The sequence below is a fragment of the Varroa jacobsoni genome, unplaced genomic scaffold (genome assembly GCF_002532875.2).
Source record: "Varroa jacobsoni isolate VJ856 unplaced genomic scaffold, vjacob_1.0 scaffold_549, whole genome shotgun sequence".
Lineage (NCBI taxonomy): Eukaryota > Metazoa > Arthropoda > Arachnida > Mesostigmata > Varroidae > Varroa > Varroa jacobsoni.
Window position 1 is genome coordinate 16,361 of NW_019213451.1, and position 25,000 is coordinate 41,360.

The 25,000-nt window shown below is 42.5% G+C and overlaps 1 protein-coding gene and 1 long non-coding RNA gene across 2 annotated transcripts in view; one reads left to right on the forward strand and one right to left on the reverse strand.

Annotated features, from left to right (window-relative positions):
- Positions 1-25,000, reverse strand: part of how (protein held out wings) — a gene marked incomplete at its 3' end in the record, with an annotated part of 96,009 nt that overhangs the window by 15,534 nt on the left and 55,475 nt on the right. The window contains 2 exon segments of the mRNA XM_022834800.2: positions 771-887; positions 17,827-17,960. Coding sequence (XP_022690535.1) covers positions 771-887; positions 17,827-17,960 — 251 coding nt within the window.
- LOC147753341 (uncharacterized) overlaps positions 18,905-25,000 on the forward strand; it is a 25,621-nt gene continuing 19,525 nt past the window's right edge. The window contains exons 1-3 of the long non-coding RNA XR_015311469.1: positions 18,905-19,585; positions 24,240-24,577; positions 24,880-25,000. The exon at positions 24,880-25,000 is cut by the window's right edge and continues 111 nt beyond it. This is a non-coding gene — a long non-coding RNA (uncharacterized LOC147753341). The remainder of the gene's footprint in view (positions 19,586-24,239; positions 24,578-24,879) is intronic.

Here is a 25,000-nt window from a genome sequence, read left to right on the forward strand (position 1 = left end):
CACAAACTGCGATGCACCGAAAGTTGGTCACGTGTGACGCATAGGACTCGTGTATTTCTAGGTCTATTATATATTTTAACTTTTAATGAAAACAACTGTTCGTATAGCTCGATATGCTCGGATTAAACACTGGTTACGTAACGCCCAGCCATGATACTGCTCTTTCAAACAACTCTACCTTTTCCCGACCAACTATGGCTTGTGGATAGTGACGTATTGCACATAGAGCTATGTCAAAAATATATCCTATCCTTCGAAATTTGTGTGCCTAAATATAGTTTCAGTTCAATCCAGTCTATTGAAGTAATACAGAAACTGTTCGTTGATGGAATACGGTGCAACACTACAACGATTTGATGCTTCAGTAACACGAACGCTTTTTGTAAGCGTTTTCTTTTTCTTTTTTAATATAGATATAATGTGTACATGTCAGACAATAAGAACTGACAAAGCAAAAAACACTACTGATAGAAAGGCACGTGAAGATAGCAGATACATTAGCTAGACGCCCTCTATTCTGTTAAAATTTGTAGATGCCCATTTCCCACAATCAACTTGCCTGCTTCCTTGGTAGATAATGCAACGCTTGTTAGTCATAGAACGGCTATCCCTCTCTAGTAGGGAACGAACTGTGTCTACCCTCGGTTTCGAACCTAAATAATATCCAGTGTTGCCAAGCTTACTGAGCGAGCACGTTACCACTGTACCATGATGGAGACAACCTGAAGAACGTGTTGTGTAAAGCGACGAGTTACTATAATGCACCATACCTTCTTCTTGTCGCGCATAGAACCTTTGCCTCGAACCATGATCTTGCAGCCGGTCTCCTGCTCCAACTGTTTTGCGGTCATACCTCGCGGGCCGAGTATGCGCCCGACGAAATTAAACTGAAATAAATAAAAAAAATCACCCAATAAAATACACAGTTAATATCGTGTTTCGTACTATTATTATAGCTACATATCACAAATTGTCTACATTCATTTTCCCTATGTGTGATACGAAGTTGCGTTGTGTGCAAGCCGTCATCGGCGACACTAGAAGCGATTATGGTAATAAATTTGTGATTTGTCGAAACTACGAATCGAAAAAGCCGGATGCACGATGAGTGCACGATAGGCATGAGATGCGGTTGCATGAGAGCAAGACCCTTAATCTGTACTAGAGAATAAGTGATATGTTAAACGTACCGTATGATACAACATAAATCCTGTATATGCAACGACAAACGCTATATGGGAGCTTCTCACAGCTGATTAATAATAATCATATAGTTAAACAGTAACAATTATACGTGTATGTAAGTGTTTATCTGTGATCTAGTTAATAACATTTCGGTAAGTGTGCCTTTAGTGTATCTGCGCCTCCGACACCGGTGTTTCGGCTATTACGATATCGTGAGAGGAGATTTTTTCGTATTACTATCGAAATTATCGGTTTGTCAGCGTCTGTCTGATCTTTGTGGCATGTCGTTTTTCCCGTGGTGGCCGCTGTGTCTTGTGTAACCTTCTGCGTTTCAGCTCCTGCTCTCTTTGTGTTGACATCATGATAGCATCAGACTGCACCTATGAAGCTCTCTTCACGCCATGAACAATACAGTCTAGAGCACTTTCATTCAGGATAAAGCCTAAAGAACAGCAAGCTTTATCAGAAAGAGAATTCAAAGAAGAAGCTAATGAGAATCGTGAAGCAAATTGTAAATCAGTGACGATCGACATGTGAGTGCCTCCAGGAGCGATATGTTTGCTTACGGGCATACGCGAAGGAGCCAAGAAGGGCTAAAGAATCTTAGACCTGCACCGGTCACGTATTTGACACACGTGAGTTATGGGCTGGTGATGATAAAATGCCTACACAACACAATGTTTATAACATCGAGACATGCACCGAGTGGAAAGTGACCCGCGTGGACCTTACTGGACCTCCATCAGATCTACGAAACGGCGTGGCGACGATAAAACCAACTATTAACTTTGATAACAATAATATTTTATTTCCTCATTCTAAACTTTTCTAATTAATATTTGATAAAACGCTGGGACCTGAAGCAGTGTGGCAGTATCCTTGGTAATTATGGTGGTCGTAGCATATTGGCTCGCCTCTCGGACCGTGTCGCGCCTAAGAGATCACTCTGATCAACCCTGATTAGGCTACAAATGCGGGCAGATCCTTCATTCGACACCTAAAATGAGTTATTCCGAGAACTTGTTCACATATCGCAAACAGCTAACAATATTGAACAAAAAAAAAAAGGTCTTAAGCTTGAAAAAAATTCTTGCCTAGGAAGCCTCAGGCGTTAAAAGGCTGACACCGACTCGATGAGATAAAGAAGAGGTTCAAATCGAAATAAAATCACATTACTACACAATAGGCAATGAAGGATGTAATGTAGGAATCATAACTTTGCAGCATGATTATCGTTTCAACACAATGGACTAACGCGCGCGGGGATGGATGCATTCCAATTTAAAGCAATAGGTGAACTGCTAGACGGGACATGTAAGAATTGGTTTTCCAGTTTGTATAGTTGTTATTTACAGCCTTTTTGGCACTTTGGATCTTTTGCTTGCCCTCGAACAAGTTCCCCCCAGTAACGATCGAGTATTACAAAACGATAAGGATTTCGCAGTATGGATGTACGTTTGCCTGCATTCGGCGTTCCATTTTACGGATGAGCATATGGTGTATGTAAAACACGACGAAATTACAATCGCCAGTAGTCATTAAAGATCAAATTGATTACGAAACTGTAAAAAAAAGTCTCTCCATTATAAAGGTACAATCATTTGAGACAAAGTGGCCATCATTGTTCACGAACACAAAACTCGTGTGACTTCTAAATTAACTAATCAAACATGTCTTGATATAATAGGCCATCTTGAAATTTCTGTTTTTCTGTATAGCTGCGAATGTACTTAAATAGTTAACATAGTATTTATGTTTATTTATGCAATACGTGATAGCATGCATAGTAGAAGACCCTATCCGTTGGTAACGCACCACATGCAACTCTTGTAGAAACGTCATTTTTATATGAACTAACTGGAGTTTGCAAGCACCAATCGGCTGTGCTTTTTGCGGAAAAAAAAACTGCTGAAAATCCTAAAAGCTTACCGTGTGCTGCGTTCACATGTGTAACCCTTCGGAAAGGAAAACACGATAGTTCTTTTATAATGATTGTCTTTGACATGGAGTACTGGCCAGTAAATTCTGCACTCCCGAAAAAGTTGATGATGACGTCTCCGAAGTTCTGCTTTAGTCAAGGGACTAAATTGATCTGATAATGCAAACTGCTAACGTCTTCGAACCGACAGATTAAGAGGCCTGTTAAAGAGCAGAGTTACATTCGATAGGTGCTGCCTTGCTTTGCTACCAAGACACCATGCCGTACAAAAATGATCTTCTTCACTTCAGCCATCTGGCCTAGCGTCTGGGACGCGACTTCCTGATCACATTTTTTTTAGGCCAGTCTTAACAAATAGACGAAAATGACGCTATTATCTATTTGGCGTCAATAGTAGAAGCGGCCAGAGGGGGCGCGCAAGATGCACAGCTGTTGGTGGCGGTGGTGGTGGCGGTAGGTGGTGGTCAAAAACAAATCATAACAAATGCATTTCAAAATAACAATTACAGAATTACAAAATTCAACTTCTATGAAACGACAAGAACAGAAACAAGCACAAAGACAAGAAGCTGCCGATGATGAAGATACTGGCGTTGGTATTATTTTTCATTGATCATTACGTGTGATCATATAGTACGTGGTTGATAACTGCTGTCGACATAAACCATCATTATGGCGTGGCGTCGGCCTGCCCACACCGTCTACAATTTTCTACCTAGCTACTGCGTGATAATCGATATTATGTATTCTAAAATTGCGAAAGTTCCATATTCTAGAATTTGAGGCGCTAAAAAAGCATTATGAGAATACTTGTTATGTAAGCCACAGTAAAGTAAAATAAAGATAAACAAGTTATAAAAAACAAGTCTGGTGATAGTCGTGAAACGATGCCACCCAACGCGGCAATAGTCTCAAAAGATCAACCCCCGTTACATCCGTCAGACGTTGAGTCATCAGCAAAATATGAACCATATTGCACCAGTACACTGGCGATGCGTAAACGAACCCTCTTTTCGTAAGTTGAGGTCGCGATGTTCACATATAGCCTTCGCTATTAGAGTAATAGTAGTTACAGCAAAAATAATAAGAGCTATGATAATAACAACTACACAGAAATGGTATGGCCATCGTTAATTAGCGTACTATCGCTGCTCGCACTGGTAAACACAAACACCGCCAATGGCGGCGACTGTAGTAAGTTTTCAAACGTGAAAGAAAAACGTACCCAGAAGGACTACGAAATTAGTGTTAATGATTACGACGCTGACGATAGTTAGAATGACAGATGCACAGCGATAACTGCTACGCTTATGAATGAATGTTTACAATGGCCATGGCCAGTCCGCCATGTTGAAAGCTTCATGCCACCGCCAGCACTGCCCACGCACTCCGCATGTAAAGAATCGCCTCCAGCTGTATATGTTAGTTAGATTGATGAGTAAGTAATTCGGATAACTTTTGAACTTCCCCATTTGCATATCTTGTTTGCTTGTTTGACGTTCATCCCCTGATCTCATCTGGGCTTGTGAGTAGCAATTTTCGGTGCTACCGAGTCAAGAACCCCGAAAAAAGTGTTGATCCAATGCAAAAGGACTTTTTCGTAGGTTCTCTATCGCTCGGAAAAGTGGGACAAGCGAGAGATATGCGAGACTAAAGAGGGATGTGCAGTATCTGTCAGCATTTTACAGAAATTGGTTTGACCATTTTCGAACTAGAAATCCGGATTTCGGAACGGCCATCTGAAGTGAATGGTGATACATTGCAGCAGATTTTTTTTGGTGGAAATCTGGCCTAGTTTATCACAGTCACCGCAAGGGCTTTCTGGAGGCTAACGGTTAGCCACCGCATTGTCCTGAATGTGCTGCTACTGGAGTGATCCTGATGGCGGAGGAGCGGGACTTACATAAACCTTCATTAGCTTCATGTAATTTCCCCTCCTTGCTCCAAAGGTCCAAAGATCGCTTCTAGCAAATACCATTTTCAATGGCCTAAACGTATGCGTATCGTTGCTCGCACGGTAGAAAAAGGACTTATTTATGCAAAATATCGGTATTGAAAACGCAGAAGGGATATTTTGTGACAATCTGCAGTGAAACAAAAAGCCAATACATTCCGGAAAGCCCTTCAACTTAACGATTCTCGGGAGATTTAGAGTCATTTGAAGATGATCTATTACGAGTTCCTGAAACGCCATTGAAAATTAACGGCAGCCACGCCGACAGAGGGCGGGGGGCGAATGACAACACAAAAAGATCAACATGTAGCATAACATTCAACTACATAAGGGTGCAGCGATTCGAAACCTTTAAATAGATAATCTGCTACTTAGAGGACAATCTATTTCAATGAAAAGGAGCTGAAGTCCAAGAGTAGCCCTAAGAAATGGCTGTCTCTTTAGATGGCCCTATTTGCTAACCGAATGATAGAGGAAGGATATAGAAAGCAAAGCAAAACAATTGACTTTACTAAGCGGGCTTAGTACGTTCCACAAGCTAGTCGCGTTTTAATTTATTTGAAAAATTACAATTACTTTCTATTGTGTATCATTGCATTTCGTAGAAATTGTCCAATTACTGCGCGGAACATCGTACTGCTCCAACTGTAGTCCATTATAACAGCTGACAAATGCCTTACAGTTCTCAAAAGACTGCCGATAGAAAGCCATTATAGGGATACTTTTTTGCCATTATAGGGATACTTTTTTAATAGCCGGCCATGAATATGCCCGGCTTGATACTGCCATAGCATTACGTCAGTTTCGCTTTCATATGATTAATTCGTGCATAGAAAGCCACCTATCGTGGTCTGAAGCACACTTGTTTAGGCTAAACAAAAATTACCTAGGCAAAATATCTTTCTCGCAGTGTCACCTTTGTCGCTTAACTGTAACCAGCCATATCTGTCCAATACTTGTCCTCCTCATAGCTACATCGTAGATTACCGACGCTCAGCTATTGGTCAGTCTCGTTTTTTAGTGCCCGTATTTAATGTACGCGGAAGACGCTAGCATATGCTGTGGTTTTTCTAATTATCAATTACTATCAGGATATGCCAGCCTCTCCGTATTTCCGCAGTTTGTTATCGATATTATTGGTGTCGTCACGGTTGCTAGGGCAGATTTGTTACCGCAAGCCGTTAGTTAGCAAAACGATGACGAAGATGACAAAGTTTCTCCGGCTGCGTTAATAACGCTTCGATGGTAATGGCTAGTAACGACTTCAGCTTCTTCGACGTTCAGCTTTTCAGTCCTGCCTAGCTTTTTCTTGCGTACTTTGCTTTATATTCCTACGTTTCCTTTAACCGAAGATCAGCTGCTGCTTCTTCTACTTCGCTATGTTTCCTTTACGGCCGCCTTTGTGCCCCGCTTTCCCTCCCCCACTCTCTACCTCGACATCCGCTCATCGTTCTCTGACTAGCCTTTTTTTCTATCTTTTTTTTTGGCTTTGAAGTACGTCCACGATACCCACAAGCGTAAGCATTGCCGCCAGCCAAACCGTCAACTAGCACAAGTACCACAGGCAGGCCTAGCACCAACAACAGATGAAGCAAATGGACCTTTTTGACCTGCATGACTTCTTGACACCAACTTGTCACTGAAAAAAAAGAAACTCGAAAAATGACGGCATCGACAACGAAAACGAACCGCTGCGGGTACTCCCAGCGCCTCCCATTCGCGCCGAAAAACGACGAAGACAACAACGACAAAGAAGAAAGAGAAAAATAGAAACGAAAAATCAAAACCAAACCGATAACGAAAAAGTTAAAAAGGAAAGATGAAATAAAATAGCAAAAGGCAGCTGCTAGACAACGGCGTTGAACTACACGCTCAAAGAAATGAATTCTCAACCAGCTGATTTTCACTGCGACAAAAACAGAGACAGCAATCAACTGGTTATTGATATTCCGTTCGTTTTATTGAGAGCAATCGCGGCAACGAGATTTCCTTGATCTTTTAGGCGCTCAACCGCCGCCATTGCCTCTGCGCCCGATTTGTTACGATGTGTATGTGTGTCTTGCACTGTGTATCCTGCTGTGAATGAGATGTAACAAAAAACGAATAGGACGAATTCCACGTTCGCCTATAGTCCAACAAATCCCACCTGCGTTGGCCTGATTCTGTAGCTGTTGGCACTACTGTTGGGGTCCAAGCAGGGCTAATCCCCACAAAGGATACAGTCGTATACATACAGTCGAGGAGAAGGAACTACGGCAGTAGATAATGGTTATTACAGTGGTGTCTGGTGGTAACCTCTATATTGAAATTAATTGAATTTAAGTTATCATTATTAAGAATTCATTAAGTTGAACAACTTATAAACCTATGAACAACGTATGAAGGTCAGAGAAGACGTCGTTGAAACGTTTACATAAGTCACTCAATAGCTGTTAATTAAAAATGTATATATATATATACATTTCTAACCGATAAGGACCGTAGTATCGTTTCAGCTAAATGACAGAATCCGTAAAGGAGTGGGAAGTGCTATTGCTTCATTTTAAGTTTGAGCAAGCTGATCATCTGAGATGTACACTCCCAGATCCCTTTTTGGTTTCCTTGACCCAACAAACTAATTCAGACAAAATTTCATCAATATTTCTCACGCATTTTTTACAATCTACGTTGCGGCTAGCTGACCCCTTTCATCGAGATAGCCACAGATGAACAGCATTTAATCCCATAACGATGATAACAGCAAAATATAAAGGAAACAATCAAACAGGTCGCATAATGTCTCTTGCTTTATGGATATTTTCGTTTTCATTAAATTGCAACCTGATGATGGTATTTAAGTCGCGAGCTCCATGAATCTGTTTCTTGTCGAAAAAGCTTTTTTGGCAGATGCTTGAGAGTTCATAGAGATAATTGTACTTTCTTCGTTCCAGCCTCATCGTGCGATAGCTTCATCAGAATTCTGCCAAAGCACAGATTGTTCCACATTCAATGAGTATAACTTCTTTCGATTTAGTTCCGTTGATTTGTTTGTGTGTTGCTTTTGGCATCTGTGTGTCTATATAACATAATCCTTCGTCTGAAAGAGCTAAGCCTAACCGGAAGAGTATCGGCTTCAAACGGCATCGTCCCGTTTCCTAACTCGCTCGATATGGGTAAACGAACAATAATCTAGAAAGTATCCACTCTAGGAGTCACTGCACCAGCTACTATAGATGTAGTAGCTATTGCTGATGTTGTCGCCACGACTCTGCCCGCGCTGATAATAATGTCCTTTTTAAATCCATTCATTCGAAGTTTATTGAATTGGCCGACGCGCTTTGGTACGAGCTTTCGCAATAACGCAGCGACGACGACGACGACGACGACGACGACTACGAAAACTACGCCTGCCTACACAAGGGCCATTTCAGCTTTATGCTAAGTGTCTGTGCGTAAGTTTCTTCATCACGCCAAATCGCGCACAGAGACTAGACGAGGTATGGCGACCAACGCATGCAACAAGACCGTATAAAAGCTGACCATATATATGTGTGTGTGTGTGTGTCATTGAGAAGATTATATTCAAATTGTTATTGTTCTTCTTCTTCTGCTTTTGAAGCTATTTAGGAACGCATGTAGTCTAAATTTACGCGGGCCGATCGTTCGCAACTTCTAGTTATGGCTTGAACATGCCCTATTTACTTTCGTTATGTCTTGGTTCATCACTCACAGACACGGTCGATACTGCGACGCGTAATAGAAAATCTCAGAGCTGTTCAGGTAGGTCAATGATACCATAACAAGCTTTTATTGAATGCGGCTTGTGAGTGATCTTCTCTACACGTAGCCGATAACATGCCTCTTGGCGGTACTGAACATCTGAAGAGTTAGGCTCATTCTTCACGACCGCTAATGGCCGCAAAATTCGAAACGAAAATCTTATCAATATTGGTAATGCTCGGCAGCAAAATTCGAATAAAACACTGGTACCCAGTCGCTCCTGGCAGAACGCATGTATTTATGTCTAAAATGAAAAATAGAACCAAAAGAAAAACGGGCGACGATAATTAGAAAATCGCAGAGCAGTGTCTCGTGTTGAACGAGTACGGCTCACTCAAAAATAGCTGCAAGTCTCCTGATGGTACGGTTAGCCAACATCGTTGACGCCTTTTCATCTCAACGAAGCTAAGAAGCTTCGTGTCGCATATCACGTCATAGAAAATTTACTGCATAAGTGACTCCAATACAAATCGATTGTTACACATACAGCCAATACGGTCCAATATACCTTGCATCTCGCACCGTTTCGAGATGCTTCGAGGTTTACGTTCTCTACTACTGGTAAGTATCGCCTCATACGGCTGGCTCCCAGCACAATACGAAGCGCGTCCATACCCTATTTCCTACAGGCAAACACGTTTCCGCTGCACTATCGCGAAAACCCCCCTAGTCTGTATTCGTTACACGAAAATGAAGCCGTGATTTCAGCTCCCCATAGCTTTCATGGGAATTCATGAAGCTTTGGGCTCGTTTCAGTAATTGGATGCAAACGGCGATTACAGCTACAGCTTACGCTCCACAATGGAGCCCTGACCAGGACTTCCCAATCGACGGACAGGCAGTAAGCGTACCGAGCCGTCATCGAGCCGCCGTGACGTATTCAGATGAATGCAGTTGTAATCGTTTTCATTCAGAAAGAAACACTTCTTGTATACGATCTGCACTTTATTTCAGGCCACTTTTTTCAATTTAATTTCCGAATAAACAGCCTTTCTCCTACATAGATATTCGTAATTTTGCTCTGTTGTTCACAGCTTAATCATCAAGCTTGACTTGTAGAGCTATTGAAGATTCTTTCAAATGATACCGTCCAAATATGCGGTAGTAGAAACAATTCCTATTTCCAAACGAGTCCACGTACATAGTACAAATATACAATTACTTTACTTAATTAAAATGAGTAATGAAATTTTGCTGTAGGCAGGGTGCCTACCACATGCGTGATTGTGGAACATCCACTTCGCTGAATAGTCACACCCGATGTACGATACAAATGCCGGAGTGATAGGCGAGATAGGTACAGAAAGAAGGATGAAGAGAAAGAACGAGAAAGGAGAAGTGGAAAGGAAAAGCAAAACTGAAAAGGAACAAAGGGGGAGAGAAAGATAAAAAAAAAAAAAAAAGAAATACAAAACTGCGACTATCGGAGAAAATATTTTCAGTACGAAATTATTTCTAAAAATGGGCAGCTTCTCGTTTTCAATACCAGTCATTGTATAATGTAGAAGCTCGATGATTAAATGCGCTTCCCTTGCAGAAGGTGCTCGTAGACCATTTAAAACGCTACCATTCTTACGACAAAAATGTTCAATTCAATCAAGGAGTAGCTACTCTGAATGAAGCTAAAAGCTACGGCGTAACGGCAACATGCTGAACAAAGAACGATAACATACAGAAGGCTATTGTCGCTGAGAATCAAGTTGTGAGGTTCATATGCCTTTGAAAAGATGCTTTGATGACTGGTAGAGTACCTGTGTAGCGATGCTGCAGGATGCGGCAATTATTTGCTCTCAAAACACGAATCAGTTGCCCCTTTCACGCCTGGCCCTGCTGAGGCCCATGTGACCCTTTTTTAAAACCAAAAACAAACTGAATGCGTAAGGGAGACGCGGCCGATTCGAGATCTTGACGCTGACGAGATCGCTACATTGCCCGCCATTGTATCGTTACATTGAGCTCGATTTCGATCATCATCACTAAATATTGGTGTTACTTTGTTGTGTACATACTTGTAATACTAATTAACGTAACGTCTCGTCATCTCGTTGAAATGAACGCTCGTTTTGAATTGTCAACGACGCTGCTTATATGCATCAACAGCCCCATTTACAATAGAATGCTAACATGGCCCCACTGGAAGACTTATCAATAACTCTGCCGCTGATATCTATCAACGAATGCAAGCGTTGTCGCTTGCACCCCCTAGACATGACCGCATCGACTCGTAGATACAGAAGGACTACTTCAATATTATACAAGCACAAGTATGAACGTCATTTGCTAATAGACATAACATTAATTGTCATAACATCAACATGGTTGCATCAATGCCACCCCCTAAATGCTCGCATTCAAAGCTAATTACAAAGAGAGCTACGGCTGTCACAACGACAGCGACGACCACTGCTTGTTTTGAAAAATGACGACCATAATAAAATCCTTCCGCGTAATAACAGTAATAATAATAACAGTGTACTCTCTTTTTATTTGCAGCTTGTGAACAAGCCCTCGGAACCCCTTTCTGGTGTAGAATTAAGCGCCTAACTCCGCCAGAATGCCTAGTCGGGATGGGTCTTGCTGGACTTTTTACTTGGGGTTTCTCTAACGGCATGGTAATCATACGCTAGAGTAACGATTTGCCGACGCTAAAATTTGAACCGGCGCTAATCGCATGTTCATGGCACTCGAAGAGGAGCGCATTAGCCACCCGGACCACGCTGCCGCTGTTCTTCTCTCGGTTAACAACCTCTTGTTGTTGTGTCTCACTTATACTGTTTTTCCCGTTCATGGCTACATACTCTCGTTTATGTATCGATTATTGTTACTATTAATTAGCATACGAATTCTATTAACATGTTCGCTGGTATGCCGTACTCTGTTTACCGCTATTATTGTTGTTATTGTCGACATCAGCATTAGCATCATCGATATCATAGTTGTCATCATCATGATGATTTTCATCAGAGTTCACGTTTATGGCATGCGTGTATGTGCGTGCGCTGGGCGGCCGTGCAACCAAAAAGGCAACGAGTCTCTTCGTCCATTTGCTGTTCGTTTGTTACGTAGAGCTCCATCCAGCGGCATTCACAGTATATCGATGGAAACGGCGCATGAGCGTGTACTACGCGAGAGCTCAGCTCGTTGGCGCCATTGACTTCGGTAGCGAAAATTTAGCTGGCAACCAACCTCCGCTTCGTTAGGCAGGCGACTTCAACTAACAGCACAGTTCGCAGACCAGCCGGTGAACCAGACAGCAGAACCTCGCCGGGAGCAAACAAGCATCAGCCCGTAAACGACGACAGCAAGAGCTACGAAGGGGAAGCAACAGAACGGCAACGTCGGTGATGGCGGCAGCGACTGTGACGGCTGCCGTTGAGGACGGAAGAAGGTCGATGATCTTTTTGTAATTAAATTCCAACAACACAGAAGACAAGCGAAGCAGTCGCAGTAGTGACTGCGGTATCGGCAGCCGTAACTACGACTCGAGCTAGAGCAGCAGAAGAACTAGGAGTAGAAACCAATAGTGGTAAAGGCAGAAAGAAATAGCATTTCTTTCATGTTTTGATTCGGCTCGCATCCGTCGCAAACGACGTTGCGGCAACGCCAACCCTGGCGCGTACCGGTCGAACGCCACTCTCAGGAACCATTTTGCGACGGTACAAACTTCGCGCGAAACACCTCGCATCAGACGCCAGCCGCTATCACAGACATAGTCCGTATCTAAGCACGAACCAAATACGACAACAGCAAAAGAATTAACTACAGCATCAGCAACAGTAACAACTTCAGGGAAAACGATATATGCACATGGCCGCAATATATACAGACAGACTTTTCTCTCGCAAGATGTTACCAACGAGGCATCTCCAAACACAACTACTAGATCGTGCCCATACAGCAGTCAGTGTCCATTCCTTTTTTAATAAGTCAGCCGGTCAGCTTAACTTGATCGAGCTCGTCACACAACGAACTGCGTTAAGGACCATAAAGGCTGCAAGAAGTATCGTAACTCCAAGCAGAAACGGGCCAGTTATTTTGACGGTTTTTTTTTTTTCGATTTCATTGTCCAATGTAAACACTTTGTACTTTGTTTTCTCGTTTAACAGTGAGACCTGTGTTGCTGCTTCTATAGAGCGAGAAAGTCTATTTCTATTAAATTCCTATAAGATAAATTATATAACTGATACTGCACAGACCATCATTAGCTCTATTAATCTTCCGCCTGTTGTGAGGTCTTTTTTTCGTTTTTTTTGCACTTTATGATGATATATACGGGGGAACACAGAGCATAAACAGACCTATACAATAACGATGGATCAATAAGAAAACATTTTTGGGAAATTTTCGACAAATTGCGTGTCCTTAGCCGTTTATCGAACTAGGTAAACGTTTGCTCAATACGCAAATGGTTCGCCGGTGGGGTAGCAACAGCACATGGCAATACATATACAAATCGGTATACAGTTTTATAGCACCATACCGATATCAACACATAGCATTATATTGTCACTGAGATTATACTGCCACAAGTGCGATAAAGGCCTCCCTGTCACATGGTTCTTTATTGGCTAGGTCCAGGCAAAGTACGTGGTTTCACTGATTCCCGTTAGGACAGGAATTGTGTTACTGCCGATTATCGCAATTTCACTTACCCGGCCACTAGCGCATACAGTAGAAATAAACAATGCAAGAATTTCATCTTTCAGATGTTAATGATTCGTACATTGGCGGAGTAATAACATTCACATGTGTGTGCGTTGCCACTCCGCGGACTATCTTCAACAACATTGTTTTTAACTTTGATCCGATTTATTGAATTCAATTTGTCGCCTCCGATGAAGCAGCTCCTGAGGCGATTCCTCGAGAACGGAGCAAACGGTGAACGAAAAGTTCAAATCGTTGCAGCTATAGGGGCAGCTGCGGCGATGTCGTCACCTCGGCAGAAGTGCCCAGGGCACTAGTCAGATCGTCAAGCGCTGTTTCTGCTTCTTATCCGCGGTGATACCCGTCTCGAGAGTTGTCACTCGCTTGAATAAAGATTAACAAAAACCATACCGATATTTACAGCCAAAACGCTTCTAATAGTGCGTAGAGGGATATTATGCGAACATTTTGAAGATTCTTTTCCACCTAGCGCCGCTACACTGCCACCCCCGTCGAGGCCGCCACCGCAGCTGCTGCTAAGGCGATCGAAAGCCGCATTCGATGCGCCGGCCTCCTTCATCACTGGTGTTCACTTGGAACTCTATACAGATCCCATGATCCTACATGCACCTGCTGTAGATGAGGTGCCCTTACATTTGCACCGCACCGTGCATCAAAGCAAGCAGTAGTAGTAACGCAACGCACATCGACAGTAGACAACTATTAATAGGGTGATAGAAGTAGCGTTCCCTGCTTGCTAACTGCAGAATTCTACCCCACCGCCCCTCGCACCGGTCCTTATTAATCTCAACACTAGCCCAATCAACGTCATTGCGTAACTTATTCCATTCTCATTTCGGACATCGGTCTCCATCTCCGGTCACTAGTGTATTGCTATTCTAACTATCGTTTGGGGCAGCGATCATTGCCATCACCATTATCATTCGTTGCTTGGTGTCGTGAGAACTCATCCTCATATAAAGAGTGCCTTGGCTCCATCTGTTTTTTTAGTGCACCGAACCGAATGGAAGCTGTTAGCACGGCTGATTGACAGGCACGTCATATAGGGAGTCATAGACACGTATCTGTACTCGAGGGTCGATTTATGCGTTTGTGTGTCGGATGTATGTTCAGATCGTGTATGCAAGCCTCGACCAATATCGTCAGCAAACATAGCTTGTTTATTTAGCAATGAATTCGAATCTAATCGAGTCGTGTTTGTATTGTTATCGTTCTCTGGGTAGTTGGCTGTAAGATGACGTGAGTTGCGCTCGAAACGGTGGTTAGATATCTTCCCATTATTATTATTGTAAATTCCTTTATTCCCATTTTCATCGCATCGTAGTCTCTTTGTCGTCTTTCTTAAAGTCGTTTTCCAGCTATTTACCCTTGCTCTGTCTTTCTTTTTCTGTTTGGCGCTCGTGATGATGTCCTTCTTCAGCGCTTGTGCAATGATAGGCTTCCTGTGACATTTGACTTGTCTTCCTTTAACGGCGACACTGGCGCCAGCAAAACCGAAAACATTCTAAGCGAATATCAGAGGAGTGCGTCTCACAGACACGACGTGTATCGTCAGCAAGCCATATTGATTATATATAATGATGCCAGCAACAGCAAGCAACGAGCCCCATAAACGGTTTCTTGTAAGCTTGTCAGTTACACAAAAAAACTTCAAAGTCGCTCATCTCGTTTACGTTTGCCTCTCCGTCAACACAGATCCCATACAAAAACGGATTCTACTGGACGGTTGTCGTCGGCTTCTCTGAGGGTTACAAGTCTTTGGTGAGTCAACCGATCGGCCAAAATGTCCTTTCTTGCAGGCTCTCGTTTGTCGGCACCGCACTTACGGGGAAGCCACGAGGCAGCTAAAAGCGGCAACAATACCTAGGATGCACAGGGAATCATTACAGATAGGGGTGAAGGGGGGGCACTGTCCATCATATCAACTAACAAGTTCTCATCGACGTCAAACTGACCGGACATATGAAAAGAAAGATCAAAGTAGACATTAACCGAGAAAGGGATGGACAGGTATGTGAAAAAAATTAACGTGTCTGACCCCCCATATCTACCAATAGAGCTACAAAACTATAATGCTACTGTTATTCATACAAACGTCCCGTCTGCTTGTTAATACAACAACATTTGACAGCATCTAACGCTGACATCTTTATTGCCTAAATACCCTTAGCATCAAGTTTAGTCCCGGTAGGCTAACCAGTTAAACTTTATTTGTAGCGTATATGCCATTTAGTTTGATAGTGTTTTATTATTTCGTTTATAAAGTTTTATTATATTCTAAAAGTTTGCGCCAGCGACGTTGCTGACGAAATGTGTCGTTTTATCTGGTACGAACTAGGGCACGATAATGTTTGGTATAAAAATAAAAAAAAAAAACGAAAAATAGCGGGTAGTGAATTAACTAGAAAAATTATGCCAATCAAGAGATTGACCAGTATATCTGCTGGACTCAAGAAAGAAAAAATCTTTAATCGAATGCCTCTCTCGCTGGTTACCTGGTGACATTACTGTTGAGAGAATAATAAAACAGACCCAGAAAGTTACGTCCCTTTTGGCCGGGTCACTGACACTTTGTATAGTTAGTGCGATCTTCAAGTGATCAGTTTCTCTTTTATAAACACGTTTTAAACAAACTGAGCAAGGGTTCGTACCGCTTCATTTATGAAACCGAATACAAACCAAGTACGTTTCAAAAAAATCGTTAGCTATTCGGTAGTTCTAATGAAGCTACCGAATAGCTACAGATTCAACTTAAAGACAAAGATCCTTTCCTCTTTCGTATTTTCTGTGATACGAACAGCCACTGGCATTATTTTCAAGGCGTTTTTACAAAATGTTGTCACCGAACTCTAACCGCTATTGTTGTCCTACATGCATGTATGTGCATTCAATTTTTAGTACAAGCGTAAAATTTTGACGGTCCATTGCTAAAAGCACAATTTGCTTAGAAACAATTGAGATAAACGCGAATAACAGTAAGAAGGGATGACACCGAGTTAACGCGCCCCCTCTTAGGATTTAGAGTTATCCCCCTTTTTCTCATCAGCATCAAACAAATAAGGGTTCTACTCCATTCTTGACGCCAGGATTGACGTAGTCTTCGTACGCCAGCGTCAACTGTGACACTAAAAACTCTGACAGAAGCTAACGCCAACGGTAGAAGGCAAAAAATCATCGGCAAAACGCAAAGCGAGTACTTGCACAAAAGCAGCAGACAACAAATAGGTAAAACCGCAGCCAACAAAGAGCGAAAAGACAATACAGCCATTTTTTCCTCCTTCTCTGCGTCCTGGGAGTAGTACTATATTGCAAACCACATTTATCGCCATTTGCGTACGGCTTGACTTTCGGGCTTTTCGGAGGAGCATATATACATATATATATATATGCGCTCCTCCGAAAAAAAATTGCAAAAAAAATGAACGCTCGCAGAAAAAACACGCATCTGTAATTGTTATTTAGGCTAAGTAGGTCAGTTTACTTCCATGCTTAGAGACATTCCCAGCGAAGAACGTATTATTAGGTGGACGCCCCGTTGGCAGGTGAAGGCGCATGAGCCTACGGCGGGCTACATTCATAAGATATCATTGTATATTTGATTATACTTTATTAGAATCGAGAGACTACCGAAAACAGTTGTTCTTTCCGCGACCTCAAGAGAACTTCTGTACTTCTACAAGACCATCGGGAAACAGCCCGCAGCTTCTTACCAACTAAGTGGTAACCAAAAAAACAGTGAAAATAAGTCGTTTCCCCTATTCGTAATAACGAACGAAGGAATTTGCACACCATTTCAAAGGGTATTGATTATTTTAATTCTACGTCTGTGTCACCAAACGTTTCCATTGACACACAGTCACAGTTTCAATCGAGGAATGGGGCTTGCGGGGGGTAAAGGACGTCCGGCAGAACAAAGGAAAAAAAGGGTATAATAATGAACATGTTTTACAAAACGGTGCGACTACATTGCATAATGCAATCCGCAGAAAATAACACCATTTACCAGAAGTCTGTATTTCCATATAACATGATTGTCTATACTTGTGGACTCAATCTGAACTCCTACTTCAAAAAGAGTCAGCCATTATTGGCCGTGTAGTCCAAATACGTTGCCGCGATACTTCGGTACCGCATTTATAGGTACTTTCAAACTAGTAAGTTGGGTTCTAATATCAACGGGTGTTAAAAAGCATTGGCATCATGTTGAAATCTACTAACGAGTAATATAAAGTGTTTCGATATAAATTCGTCTGCTGAATAGCTTGAAGGAGTTTTGCAAAATAATCCAAGAAGCAATATAACCAACAAAAAATTAGCTACTTACATCGGGGTGTTCTTTGACTGGGACGTAGACCTTTTCGGTCTTGGCAATTACGGGTCCATCCGGATCAGGGAGCACGAGCGGCTCCTTTGCCCGACCACTGATCTGGAAAAGTGATGCCCGAACCTTGCAGATTTCTGTGAAGAGCACAGGAGATGAAGTTTAGATGTTAACTTTTACTCCTCAAGACAATGAAAATAGAACCCTAGCAATGCATTATTTGGTTAACAAGACCATTTATTTTTCCATTAGTTATGTGGGGCAGATATAGCAAACAAGCTTCGGGGGTGACCTCTAATCAGATAATTAGTACACACAATGTGATAGATTAATGGCTATCATTAGATGTCTATTATTCGCTCTCTACGAGAAAATCGCTAGTAATCAGCTAAGTGTAGGCCACAAACCTATAATAATACTAATAACGAGCTGATTGATGTTATCGTCACTCCCGAAAGGAGGACGAAGCATTTCATTGCGACTATTTACATTGATACGTACATACCATACCGGTACCGCACGATACGTATATCATACGTGTATGCTGAATGATTTCAAAACTGATCATTTATTGTACGTAATCATACAACCAACGGATCAGAACCATATACGTATATATATATATAAATGTGTACATCAAGAAAGCGAGTTACATGTGCGTCTCTTCTGGCTGGAATGCCGCTCCTTATATATATATATATATATATTAAATGAGAAAACCATACAACGCTCGAGCTTTCCCACACGAGCATTAATAATCTTCTTGCATAAAACGTCATCAAGACAAATGTTTCACTTCTTTGCTGCATCTTCTCGATGTCAGACGCAGCAGAACTGTCACAGCGGAGCCCGAGGGCAACTCCAAGTGAGCGAGTCAGCCAACGGGCATGTAAGCTCGCCTGATTATTCGCTCCTGTACCCGACGTCCGTCACACGGACGATAGCCCGTCACAGCTATCGGTTGCTGAAGCTGTTGTTAGTACCCCTTCTCCGTTGGTGTGTCTGGCATTTTGTTGTCGTTTTTCATAAAATCATTCCTTCCGATAATATCACATAACGCGTCGGCTACGCATCTACCGAAGGCAGAAAACGAAGTTCGGTACAAGAAGCCTGGCCTGAAACCGTCTCTGAGCGAAGGGACTTTCCTCGGTTATATCTGACTCCGGTAGAACTAATTCCGTTGCCACCGCCGCCGCCGCCGCCGTGGAGGTCAAAGCCAACGATATGCATGTAGCACCAGAACGATACACAGCAGCGGCAACGAGCACAAGTTACCGTCTAAACGGCAAGAAACGGAGAAAAAGCAAGCGGGAGACGACGGAAAAGCCGCCAGAATTGCGCAACCCTTCATCGTCACATGCTGAGATTGCTATTGCAGCTAGCACCGCGTTGGCGAGGTCGTCTTTAACATTTTTCGCCGATTTCGACCCCCCGTAACCATCCGGGCTGGGCTGCGAGAGCGTCCAGCTCGAAAAGGCAATCGCTACCGGTATCAGACGCGTCGAGTATTTGAGATGGTTGTCGAATCGAGCCGGTCAAAGCAATGCGATGCGGCGTAAGGTAGGGCTCAGTCGGAAGTGACCAGTTTCGCCGTTGTTGCTTTTGTTATTTATACTGCTATTTCTACTGTCGCTATACTTGTCAATTACTGCAAGTTTGTGATGTATGTATGCAACAGTGACCACGTCCAATACCAAACAAGGAACAAAGCAGCTCGTAATGGAAAGACGAACGACAGAGCGATCGACGGAACCTAAAACATGTAATTTTCTTTACTTCATCAATTATTACTATGTTTTTTTTACAGGTCATTTTAACCCCACAACTCAGTTGTTTCTAGGCAGTACGTAGATATCGTTCAATTGAACTGTCCAGGTATGTGCGCAGTTCGTTTCGATGGAGGATAGGACACCACCGTTACCCTCGTTGTCGCCGTGTTGATAACAATAGCATTACAACGAATGTATGCATGCATCAGCTAAGTAATCACCTAAGTGGGACCTAGGGTTAGGTATAGTACGGGAACGCATAGTTTGGGGTAGTTGTGTCATACCGGTATAGGGAAAATCGGTGAAGGTATCAAATCAAGCTTAAACAATTGATAATAGCAATGATACATAGCCAAATCAACTAGTATTGCTAGTAAGCTATAGCAAAAAATGTAATATTATAAATGCTCAACAGCCCCATCAGGCAATTCTGACCAGGCAATCGCAGCTACTGCGCCGGCCCCAGCCATCGTAACTAGCTTGATAATAGCTGAATAATCTACCTTGATGATAACCCTAGTTCCTCCGACTAGTTTGGTCTTCTCGGCTCCATTAGCGTTGATGCAGTAGTAGTAGCAGCCAGTCACAGCTGCAGTCTTTTGGTCGAGCCTCAAACTCTGTTTCGTTCATACTCAATAATACTTATACGGAAATCGGATTAATATCTATCGGATGTATTGCAAACGTCAAATGATCGTGCTCTACGATTATCTCGATAGCAGACAAAAAGGCCCATCTAAAAATTCAAATGATTCAGTCACCACCTGCTCGAGCAGCCCTCTTACCTGCCAAGACTATAGAATCTATTACGACAATTATATAGCGGTTGTTTTTGTGACGAACGGATGAATTGCTTCGGTATCATGATGAGCCTAAAACACATTCGCCTTCCACTACCTAATATTCCTTCCTTCGTAATCGAAAATATAATGATCGGTAGTATTTTGTCTAATGTGCCCCCGGGTAGCAATACTAGTACATAAAAAACGTTACATTGTCTTATTTATCTCAAAATGGGCCAGCCGCCGTATGTTGTTACATATCCGGCTTTTTTGGGATCGTTGCGGAACCTTAGAGAGACCTACTAGCCAAACATTCGATAATCTCAAACCGCTCCTAGACCACGTCGGTGATGTATAACTGAAATCAATAAGATTTAGTATATTGGTTCTTTCCGAATATAGCGAAACGTGTGCCGCCATCGGTTAGAAACTATGCGGCCCAGATATCGTCGTTAAGTTTTGCTCCAGACCAGGCAAGCCAACTCTGGTCAGCAACTAACTTAAATCTACCGCAATTCAGAGGTAACTTTGTCTGAACAATTTCGACGACTAGCACTAGAGCACTCCTTATCCTGGGTATAATAACTGTCCATCGAGTTTGCTTGCAGGAGTTCCTTATCAATATATCCAAGTTGCAAGTTATCATTTCCATTTTCGATGTCTATCGAAGGTTCAATTATCCAATATCGCCCAGTTCTTCAGCATTATTCACTTATTTAGTCGTAGTTGCATAGTGCTGTCGTATTTCTGGCAATTGTCGCAAAGCATGTCGTCACGGAGTTTGCGACAGCTTTCATAATTTTTCCTAGCACCATATGGAATAATCGGAACTGCTCTGACAGTGGCTTCCCGCTAATGCTTTCCCCGTATACAGGCAGACGAGACCGATCGACCGACCGACCGACCGACAAGTTAGCATCAAAAGTTTTGAGCTTTTCTAGACACAAAACAACTTCCCACCAACACCACCTCCGATCATGCGCCACCACCATCTGACGCCAGCTGGTATAATGCTGTGAAGTTAACCTTAAGGTCATAGTATAACAGCGACACAGGGGATCGATGGTCATCGTGACAAACGTTGCTAGTCCATTGTCGTTGGCTGCCCCAGTATAAACTTAGGCAGGTACAACGTGGACTGCGCCAGTAACAACTCGAAGTGTCGATTGGACAATTCTGTCTCGCGCTATTGCGTTAATTGACCCAAGAATGAAAAAGCGGGTTCGCCTGTCTGTGATGTCCGCCATTTTTATCCGGTGATATATATAATCAGACGTGACTAGCAGACGGAAAAAGCTATGCAATTCTATTTAAGCTATCACAAATTTCCAAATTGAACTCCATGATAGCGCCATACCAGATTAACTTCTGGGTAGTGTGCGCTCTAAATGAAAGAAATTCAATCTTCCGCAGATTATCACTGGTATTTACTTAGCTCATTAGACGAACTTCCATTTATCATCTAACTGTTTCAAGTTGACTGCTATAATATAGCGAAATATATTTGAAGTTAATATCCTATACTGTGTCGGCTGACGCCCAATAAACCAACCAAAATCGCTGACCCCAGACGGTACTCAGACAACACACACACGTACTTCATAGTCGAATACTACGTAATTTTGCTCACAAATGCCCGCCATTACCTCAGCTCATCGTCCGGCACACCATCGTAGCCGGTATTAAGCAACAAAAATAACAACAGTAAAAAAGCGAAAATACAATACAACGCCGCATGTTTACGTTTTGAAGTTACGACAAAGGCAACTTCAGACTACAGCAAAAAAAAACCGTAAGAAACGACAGTTTTCAGTTGACTGCTCACGTGATATCGCACGCTACCATCGCAGGAACGACAACGCGATTCGAGAGAGGTTGTACAGTCTTCAACCAAACGATTTGACCCCAGCAGCAGCATTACCAATACGCCGCTATTGTCAATATCTGACACCATGGTAGCTGCCAATCGGTTTGAGAGACGATGGGCGCAATGGCTTATGGGAACGCGACAGACGAAACAACGCCTGGCATCAAGAAGAGCGCCAGGACAGCAATAGCAAAAGCATTTGCGCTAAGCAAGTGAGCTCCTGTTAATGTTGTCGTCGTGGTCATCGCGATGGTCTCTGAAAAACCACACTGACGAAAGCCGTTAAGGCTTCAACAACGACGGCGGCGGCGGCTTCGCTGAAGGCAGCATCTGACAATCGAGATATAATCTGAATCTGCGCGTGCTATGGAAACTGTCAATGACGAATCATGCCGAACTGAGTCAAGGGTGCAGCGGCAGTTCTAGTCCACCAGCTTTCTTGCGTATTGAAGTGCGCTGGTTATTAGCAGCAGCAGACTTACTATGTCCAGCGAGTCATAAATGACATGAGCCCCGCCGGTTGAACATATACCTTCGGAGTTACACGTATACATATGTAATCCTAAGGAAAAGGCGAGTCGTCGTCGTAGAACGTGTGTGCGGAAGAATCAATCCTAATTTTTATTTCCTACGGGAAATGATTTCATGGGCACTGCATGGTCCAAAGGGACAACTTCACGTCCAATGCAACAGCTACGTTAATACCATGCACCACGTTACGTCGACCCGAAGTATACGGGTTCGATGTTTCTCTTTTGCTCTCTAGTGTTCCTGCTCATGTCACGAAATAGACGAAATTATCCTACGGTAAAAAGGCGTATTGGGCTATTTGCTGAAACACTTAAAGTTCACCGGTAGTAGATCACCGAAACGGTAGGGAGGCCGTATACGCTTTGAAATGGGTTGGAACCATCGAGTCGACAGACAGATGGACCGATGCGCATGGTGATATGTCTAAATCTACGCGTATTGCTGGCGCAGCCGGAAAACGTGATAGTAATAAACAAGCGAAGAACACGTACAGGACGGGCAAGAAGTGCAAGGAGCACGTCTCTGGATAAAAATCTGGTTAATTCAACAGTGAACTAGAACTGTGTTCTAAAAAAACTCACAAAATCAAAAATCAACCTTTCCTACTTGATTTTAGTACAGTATCCGTTGATTTAGCTAGAGAAAAATTAAGAAAGTAGCCTTGAAAGCTCTTAAAACTATGCAAAAACGTGTTTCGCAATGCACCTTCACTTCGAACACTGGATAAAGGAAATGAAAAAATGTCGATGTTATTATATATCGCAGTGTTCATTACTCCATAAAGGTCACCAAATAACGAAGCCCGTTAATAGGGTCTGCAATGTGCAATTCCAGTAGTTTCGAGCGATAGTGCGGAGCTTCATCGTGACAGCTCTGTGAAAAACCTAATGTGATTTTTGCAGGAATATCGATAAGGAGATACTTAAAATACTATAGTCGATGACTCTGAAAAATTACTACGCTGGCCAGTTACGAAAGCAACGACGTAATCACAATAATGGTGAAGACAAATGTGGCATTAGTCAGTTTTTTTCTTTTTTAGGGAAAGCCACTCGAAGCGTTTCAATGACAGCTGACGAGACAAGCGTCGCAGAACTACTTCGAAATAGCGCAACAGACCTAAGGACGTATTACAAATATCGATCAGAAAAATTCGCTAATTACGGTGGATTTCAGAGCTGGTTAACGACAGAGGACTTGGTATCGCCGTATATAAACAAAACACAATATAGCTAATTATAATCATTAAGAAGCCCGCATTAGAGATGTTTGGACTTTGAATGTTAGTTCAAATAGCCTGATCTATTGCACATATACCGTTTAAGGGTGGTTACCACAGTTATTTGACTGATATCTAATTAGGCAATGCCGAATAGAAGATTTACCATAATGCAGGTGTTACTATCATTGAAAAAAAATTCAAACATAGTTGCCTCGGGCCAACGAACGCTGTGATTTCCCTTCCAGCTTCGCGTTTCGCTTCGTATTGAACCGTGTGTCCGAACCACCTCAGACGACATATCTGTAGTAAATAATCTGGCAACGCTGTTGACTACAAGGAACTTTCGGTGACATTATCGGAAGAATTCTCGGTGCCACTGTCATCTCCAACTACTTTTTGATCGACTTCAAAAATGAAATCTACTAACAACAATAGGCGCAGCGGAGAAAGCGGCCGCAGAGGAAATTGGTGGAAAAATTGAAAAATACGAAGCTGAATTTTCACGGTTTGGTCGTTGTCATAGTTTGCTAAATCAGTCGTCGGAATGGTCTTCTCTGCCCCGTCTTTGACCATCTTCCTACAGGTCAGTCCGTTATTGTCACAGGTCCTTAGCTGAACTTTGTCTATTTATCTATCTATAATATTAGTAACAGTAACAAAATCTCTCTCGTTACGTCTCAATCTCGTTCTGCACCGCGGAACGTAGAGATGAGTAAAGAAAGCCGCAGCGAAAAGGTGCAGCCGAGTAGCCCGCGTAAAAATAAACACATGGACACACACATCGACTCACGGACGCAAACATACGCCAATCAGTTACAATACAACAAAGATAAAAAAATTCAAGATTAGTATTACAACTGTTTATTATTATTTCTATGTATTAAGACTTTAGTTGCCGCTGCAAGAAAAAAAACCGTCATCCTCAGTTTGAGGAGCACTAGCAAAATCATTATCTGGCTGTCTGCAAAACGGTTGTCGTCGTTACACGCAACGAAGCCGCCGTTGA